Raw genomic sequence first — 8,711 nt, 5'->3', positions numbered from 1 at the left:
TGGTGCCTTTGTTGTATAGCAGCCAATCAGCATTAGCCATCCGTGTTTCCTTTTTCTTTCTGAAAGGGACAAAGTGTGGTAAAGCAGAACATTTTAAATTCCTCATGTTAGAAAGTTAAAACCCTTTAGTTAGAAGGTAAAATCGCAAAAATCGTTTTTTTTGTTATTTTTAAGACAGTTGTTTTCCTCCCAGGTGAAGTTAAAATCATCAAGTTACGATCATTGGTGGAAATAAATAATTAAATAAAATATATAAGGACGAAGAACTACCTAAACATAATACTAGCACAACCTCCTTTTAAAAAATATTTTACCTTTGTAAAATGTTCTGTATTGAACAGCCAGAGTTTTCAGATTATTAAAAAAATACAGGACTAAAAGGTGCTAAAATGAAAAAGGTTGTTAATCAAGTCTACTTATTGAGTCCTGCATAGTTTTTTAGTTATCCTTTATGTCGCTTAGTTTAACATCTTCTGACCTGAAGCATTATTGAAGTACCTGACAAAAAAAAACTTGTAAAAAATTATGTTGTGTTTTAGTATGTGGGCTCACTATCACCCTGTTTAAGGGATCCTACCTATTTTAATAAGACAAATTTGCCTTACTGACATTTTAGATTTAAATCATTTCATTTTAAATTACTCAAAATTTTATTTTTTTTAAACTACTTTTTCCCCCCTTGGTGAAGAAAAGTTTGTATTGTTTAAAATTTGGGGGGTGTTTCAAAGCTTAAAAGAAAACATAAACATTCGCTATGATACCAATAGAACTCAAAACGTTAATTACATATACCTCAAGAAATCTTATTTCACCTAAAACAAGCAACACCTTAACTCATACAAGTTTATTATCATTTGGCACAATTTGACCTTGATGACAAAACCAATGCATAAAATATTTTTCTCAAAAAGGTTATTAGCCAAAACACTGTTTTAGGTTTATAGTTACTGATGTGCGAGAATGTTCTGCTAAACTATATTAGTCTCTATTCTCCTTAAATTAGGTACACAGGGCATACAAGTGTTAATTTAAATGATGGCTAACTGAAAAATGAAAGGTGCAGCAGTCTACTTTGATGTATGTGGGCCAGCAGAAAAATTTGTTGCCATTGCATATGATGAAGAAGTGGAATTCTCTGATGCTTATTCAATTCATTATCAACAAGAGGTTGCTAATAAAGCCGTGCAGTCAATTTATAGCACTTTTTCTTCGGAAACCACATTTCTTGAAGATATAATAAGGAATGATGATTCAACTCAGCTCAAAATTATCTCTGTTGACCAAGGATCAACTTTGAAACTTTTAACCGATGAATATATCAAAGATCTGCTGAATGAAATCAACAGCAAATTGTCAAACGTTTCATGTACTTCTGGGGTGAATGTTGGTAGTTTTGAGAATCTTTCACTGTCTAAGATGGAACCAACTTCAATCAGTGAAGAGGACTTCTCTAGTGGAAAAGAAAAGTTTAATCATCTGCAGAGAATGGTTGAAGAAACAACTAGAGCCAATGCCTCATTGGTAAGACTTTTAAAAATCGAAAATATATACAACTGTGGTTAACTAATTTGGTTTCAACACAAAGCGTTTTGTGTCTTTAGTTTTGCTAGTTAAACATCTAATTAGGGCTGCAGATTTGGTTAAAAACAACCCTTTTTTCGACTCCGGCCAAATTTGTTGATTCCACTAAATACAAGTCAGGCGTGTGCTCTTTAGCATTTATGTAACTAATATACCACACATTGGTATGTTAAATAATTTACTCAGCCATAATCCACCATATACTATTACACCACTTCAAATGTAAAGTTTGTTTGTTGTCTTGTCGGTTTTTAATTCGTTACTGCGCACACCTGAACTGGGTTGCTTGGGTTTAGAGTGCTACACGACTCCATTGAGTCCCGAGTCCAACTCCTACTACACAGCCCTTCCTCCGATAGTTATATTTATGTGATTTTCAATTTCAATTTGTTAAATTATTAACAGTAAAATTTAAATATTTTTCTTTTGGCAGTCAAATGAAGAAGCTATATATGAAGATCAAGAAAACACATCACTGGAATCAGAAATCCTTGTAAGTTTGGTATTCAAAAGTTTATTGAATTAAAATTTTTTGGTTATTTTTAAAGGAAGTTGCGATTAGGGATGTTCAAAGTAGAATCCCAAGGTATTCTAGAATAAAACGTTTTGAATGTAGAATAACGAATCCAGAATAGCGAATCCTAGTTTATTTTTATTAAATTATCTAACCATGGTTTTGTTTGGGGGAGGGATTAATCTTAATATACCCTACAGGGCCCACAATCACAGCAATAAATCGCCCAAACAATTTTCTAACATGTGTAACTGTGTATATTATAAAAAATAATCTCCCAAATGTTTAACATTCTTAACAACTGTCATTTGAAGCAGTTGTGTAAACTGTAATACATGTCCAGGTTGTTGCCAAAACTTTATATTATGCCAATATAGTAAGTACAATGCAACACTACACAATGAACTCTTAAGCAATTAGGTCCTGTTTATTAAAACATTGTTGGGTATAACTGCTGCTTTTCTGACTAAAGTGATCTGTTATGCAGTCAAATACCGTACTGCAAAGAATTTAAAGTTACTATTGACATAGCGAATACTTGACAATTACGTTGTGCATAACTACATAACCTCACTGAATATTGACCTAAAGTTGACCTTAAGTAACCCTATAGCGCATTTTATCCACGGCCAGCACGTTTTACAAGGTTAAGTTACTTTTGCAACTTACCGCATTTAGGGAAATTGCAAACTCTACACACACGTTAGTTGCTTGCCCAATAATGCTTGATTAACACTTAATTATTAGGCAAAGGTTTTCGCAAGACGTTGGTCGCTCGAAAAAAACGCTGACACTGCACTATATCGTTACATTTAGTGCAAGCAGTTTAAATGTGTCGCCACAGCGACAGGCCTTGATCCAAACTTGCCACTCGTGTTCGTACAATTGGTGCAACAATAGTCGGTAGAACATTAAATATATTGCTTCCAATTACCCGATATAAACGGCAGATTTGGATTCGAATCCAATCTGAATTCAAATCCAAGGATTCAATATTCTACTTTGAACATCCTTAGTTGCGATAGAATTAGTTTTGGTACTCCTTAAAAGTTAGAAAGTCATTATCTGTTCTTCCTATGTATAAACATTACAATAACATATCTATGTATTTAAACAAAACAAATTAGTGGATTTAAAGTTTTTTTGATAACAGCTAAAACTAGCTAAAAGGTAACCAAATTCTGATAAACCTTAGTATAAGAATATCAGTGTTTATGTTCATATTTTATGTTAATTTATTCAACTATTATAGTTATTGAAATCATCTATTTGTAATCTTATTTATATTTTAGAATGAAGTTCCCCATACCAGCACTCAAACACCACTTGCTATACCAAGACGCGTCTCTACCAATTTGGAGGAAACTTTGGTAAACATTATTTTTCTGTTTTTTATAATTTGTTTTTTTTTTGGCTTAAATATTACCCTGATTTTATTTTTAGCCAAAGCAAGTTTTTGAAAATAACCTGAATGAAAATGCATCACAGTACCCACAGAATGAGGTAAATAAAGATACTGTTAGTTACATGTACAGGGTTTTCAATTAGCTTAACCTAGAAGCACATATAACACTAGTGAAATAATCAAAACATGTACAGTTGCAGGTATCTAAATTTGTGTTTTCTGTCTATGTAATATTTTTTTTATTCTTTTTAAAGCGTGAAATATATATTGATAACCTTTTTCTTCAGCGTGGCAATTCTCCACTTGAGTCACCCAAAATCACAAATATCAAAGCTGAGACAGCTCATGTGCACAGTGGACCAGTTCACAATATCTACTACAACAAGACAGAGGCTGATTCTGATTATGATGAATTGGGTAAGATAAATAAGATAATATGAAACAACTACACAGTAACCTATAATCCTACTCCTGGTATACATGGCACTTATAACAGCTTTCATTATCTTTGTTTGAATAGCTTTAAAAACATAATGTATTATTTACAAGTGTGTTGTGAATAGAAAAACGATGTAGCAATTTATTTGAAGGTTGCACTATTAGTTTACAAAATGTACTAAGTAATACCATCATAAATCATGCTTATTTTAAATGTTGCTATAATGTTGTTTTTGATTATTATACAGGAAAAAAATTAAAAGAGGATCTCTGCAAAGTGGCCGACGAAAAATCAGGTTTTCTTCAAACACCTGTTTTAGTCAAAGAACATTACGAAGCAGTAGGTTTAGAAATTGTGAAACATAGAACAGTTCACAACCCCATTTCTGTAGAAATGAAACAGTACAGCAGAGAAAAGCTGGCAGAAATATATACCAAATCACCTGAAGGCAATGTGTCAGTTGATGATATTTTCACAGTTGCAAAAGATAATGCAGCGCTTGAATCTAGTCATGCCAAAAGCAAATCAAAATCAAAATATATAGAGCAGCATGGCAACATCGTTAGCATTGTAGGACAGGCTGGAATTGGCAAAACAACGTTTCTAAAGACGTATGTTCAAAAAGTCTTAAAAAATCTTTTTCCCTTTCAAGTTTCTTTTCTATTCCTCATCTTTGTAAGAGAACTAAATTTCACAAAAAGTTGCACGCTGTTGCAATTTCTTCTGCACAGTGTGCTTCCAGATTGGCACCACACCAAGAAATCGGATCAAGCACTGCTTAAGTTACTTCATAATGACCCCAATGTTTTCATTGCCATCGATGGACTTGATGAGGCTCCTTTACAGCATGTTCAACACAGGTATAAAAAAGTTTCACTGTTTGGTAAATCTACTCCTTGGGATTTTCTTTATAACCTGATGGAAGGGGATCTGTTCACCAAAGCAAAAAAACTTGTTACTTCAAGACCGAGCTCAATATACCGCATGTCTTCTCCCCCAAGACCACATTGCTTGCTACAGATATTGGGTTTAAGTAAAGCTTCTCAAGAGTCACTCGGAAGACAAATCTGCCGTGAAAAATATGATGATTTAAGAACAATGGTCAACGAAAATCCAGATCTCTCCCTTTACTGGTATGTTCCAATCTACTACATAATGGCACTTGCTCATTTCTGTAAAATGAAAAAAGGCCAGTCAGTGGTAGTCGCTTTTACTGCTATTCTTTCTTCCACCTTTGTTGATTATGCATCTTCTGAACATCTTCGTGGCAAAGCAATCGAACTGGAACAATTGGCTGCATTTGCATTTGACAACTTAAAAGAATCTCAGTGTATCTTTGACAGAAAACAACTTCAAAATTCCGGTATGAGCGAAAATACAATCAATGCCTTTCTTCAAACATCTCTGACAACAAGCAATGGCTTTAAGGTCACCATTCTTCAAGGTCAGCAAGTGAGTTATTTCTCTCATTTAATCTGGCAGGAGTTTTTTGCTGCATTTCATGCAATGACTGCTTTACCTATTGAAGAATTTACCTTTCTGTTTCACAGAGGTTACCAAACTTCTGAAGTACTCATCAAATTTCTTTGTGGATTTTGCAACAGGAAAGTGTTTCAGCAACTAAAGGAGGTTGTTACGACTTTCACAACCTCATGGCTTAACAAGAAGAATTTGATTAAACATTTTCTTTGTGTAAAAATTTCAAGAGCTTTTAGTAAAAATAACCTTGCTGAGGTGTTTGAGTACTGTTCCTTACTTAAAGAAGCAAATGATGAATCTATGCTAACTGATGTTGTTTCAAATATGCCAGATAAGCTTTCCATAACTTTTTCTGGCACTATTCTTCCCAACAACATAGCAGGGCTTTGTTATGTGCTACAAGGATATCAAAAAGAAACCTCTACAGTGGTTGAAAAAATTAAATTTGATGAAAACAGACACAGTTTACCACGCTTCTATGAAGATTCATTTCAACGTTTTGCACAAGGAATAGCCTTGGGAATCAAGGTAATGTTTCTAATCTTCTGGTAGTGCTATAATTTTTTTTTTGTCCTTTTAATTTTTTTTATGAGTTTCATATTTGTCACAATCTTTTAATATGTTAAATTATGTTTGTCTATAAAAGTTAAAGCTAATATAGTTCAGTCATTTAACAAGTCTCAAGAAACGGTTGATTTTGATGTTATCTATCTAAAGTTAAAAGGCAATGTACGACTAAGCTACACATTAAAATATGTTAAAGACTAGCAGGACGTCAGGTGTTTAAGTACCAATAATAATCAACCTAACACACCTTTTTAAATAAAAACAATCACCTTCAGGAACCAAACACCATTTGGCCATAACTAATTTGTAAACCAGGAATTGATTAAAAGAGAGGCCATGAGCATGAGCATGAGAAATGCTAGCCTGAAGTAAGATTCAATCGCACAACCTTCACCATTTTGGGCAGACAGCTTAATGTCAGATTCATGCGACATATGACATGTATATACAATTAAAAGAATATAATATATAAAATCTTATTATGAATTGAAAGATTTTTTAGCAGTGACTAAAAGGACATGAATAATTTTAGGTGCAAGAATTAAATATGTCCAGCTACACAATTGGTAATGAAAACATTCAGTTTTTGTGCAATGCTCTACCAAACATCAAACAACTGAAAATAAAGAAATGTGGCATCACTCCTCAAGGCATGCAGCATATTGCTCAAAAGCTTTCGGAACTTGAACAACAGGCAAGCTATTTTAAAACATAGTGGAAAATATGGGATAAAAAAACCTGAAGTGTTAAAATAAACACACACACTTGTATTAGATGGATTTACTTGATATCAGTGGAAATGCTATTTTGGATGAAGGCCTGAAACACCTTGTTGGTGGACTGCAAAATATCAACAAGCTTTTTATCGCAGACTGTGGAATCACATCATATGGCACTGAAACACTTTCAAACAAGTTGGAAGCTTTGGACACACCAGTAATTCATGTTTTAGCAATATGTTTAAAAGTATTTTTAGTTGGCCTTATTCAAATATAACAAAAATGGATTTGGTAAATTTAAAATATTTTGGTAAAAAATTTAAGCAGTCACAGTAAACTATCCACTTGCTTTGATTTTGTGTCTTTTTTTTAAGATGGACTGTTTAAATTTGTCTGGGAATGAAATCAACAACAGTGGCATATCATCTCTTGCAACTAACCTCAAAAAGGTTAACAAATTGAAAGTAATGATGTGCAATATCACTGGACAAGGAATCAAAAGTTTAGCAGATGCACTTGTAAACAATAATGACACAGTAAGAAAAAATCACAGTTAAAATATGAATTCAACTTTGGTTTGATTGGCTAAAAAACGTACTATTTTAGATGGAACTTCTTGATTTGTCTGAAAACTCAATTGAAGCTTTAGGCATCAATGCATTATTGGAATGTGGACATAAAGTGAAAGAGATTCGGCTACTTTATTGCTCAATCAACAAAAAGGCAATCAATAAACTTACTGAGATGCATCCGGTAATGCTTACATTGTTTTAAATTACTACAATTACTGTGCTTTTAAAAAAATAAATGTTGTCTACTAAAAAAATTAACTTACACATAGTATACAATTTATGAATTTAACTGAAAGTTTGCTGTAATCTTGTTTTTACTGCACTGAGACGGTAAAACAGGAGTGAAAACCTCTTCAGTAAAATAAGATACTTGACCCATTGTTTTTCAAAGTAAATAAAATGCGTCTCTTACACATTTTTTTGAATTTGCAGAATGTGTTTGTAATTGATGATGCACCTCATCAACAGATTGTTACATATGCCACTACTTCGTTATATTTGGACCAAGTTTTGCAATATAACATTGATGAACCATATTAACTCCCTGGAGAATCGTTTTTTATGTTTTGTAACAAAGTGTCAATGCTTTAAAATGAATTTGTAGCCAATAATCTAGTGAGTTTTCTAATTTTAATTGTTTAATTTTATTTTTTTGATTTGGATTAAAACTTAAATAAATCAAGACATTGATCTTGACTGTTATTGTGAATAAAATGCTTGTACTTTATTATTTTGCATATCTGCAAATATATAGATGTTTTGTTATCTGCATTTAATATGTTCTAAAATTAAAATTTTAATATTCACTCAAATTACACTTCTTACATTTTTTTTCTTTGATTTTAAAGTACCGTATGTTTCGTTTATTCCAAGGAGTTCTTTATACTTATTTGCAAAAATTATAACATGTTTAAAAATATGGTGCAATTTTTCGCTTTTATTTTGTCTGCACATTACTGTGTTAATTACAAAATTGTTCATTTAAAAACTCAAAACCCAATTTCATTAAAATCCTCACAGGGCCTACATCTATTGTTTCATTTTATAAATTGTATATATTTCTTAGACATGTTTTGCTATTTTTATACCGGTATAGTGCAATGTATATTACCTTGCTTTTAAATTCGATATACATAAGGCTAGATAAATATTTTTATGTTTTGTAAATATATATTTTTTTCCTTGGAGAATCTTTTTTATCCTGGAATAAATAATTTGACTACAAGTGTAATGCAACTACAGCTAGCACAATAATAGTTAATGATCCCATTCAAGCACCGACTGGGTGCAATTACTATTGCCACATCAAACCTAAGTTATTAATAGTACACCGAAAAGCCATCGCAGACTCGCCGAATCTGTCGATCTATGATGCAAGCAGAGCAAGCCAGAAAAACAACTGGCCTGCAGTGAGGTTCGAACTCACGACCTCCGG

General features: G+C 32.6%; 1 protein-coding gene across 1 annotated transcript; it reads left to right on the top strand.

Annotated features, from left to right (window-relative positions):
• Positions 1-713: 713 nt before the first annotated feature.
• LOC146138758 (uncharacterized) lies at positions 714-5,600 on the top strand. Its single transcript, XM_083394670.1, has 7 exons — positions 714-1,521; positions 2,015-2,074; positions 3,388-3,465; positions 3,539-3,598; positions 3,788-3,917; positions 4,187-5,391; positions 5,544-5,600. Exons 1-7 carry the CDS (start codon positions 1,051-1,053, stop codon positions 5,598-5,600), a joined length of 2,061 nt encoding a protein of 686 aa, XP_083250796.1. The 5' UTR covers positions 714-1,050.
• The last annotated feature ends 3,111 nt before the right edge of the window (positions 5,601-8,711 follow it).

This window comes from Ascidiella aspersa, chromosome 7 (genome assembly GCF_963924565.1).
Source record: "Ascidiella aspersa chromosome 7, kaAscAspe10.2, whole genome shotgun sequence".
Taxonomy (NCBI): Eukaryota; Metazoa; Chordata; class Ascidiacea; order Phlebobranchia; family Ascidiidae; genus Ascidiella; species Ascidiella aspersa.
This window is presented reverse-complemented; position numbering and strand designations above follow the sequence as displayed.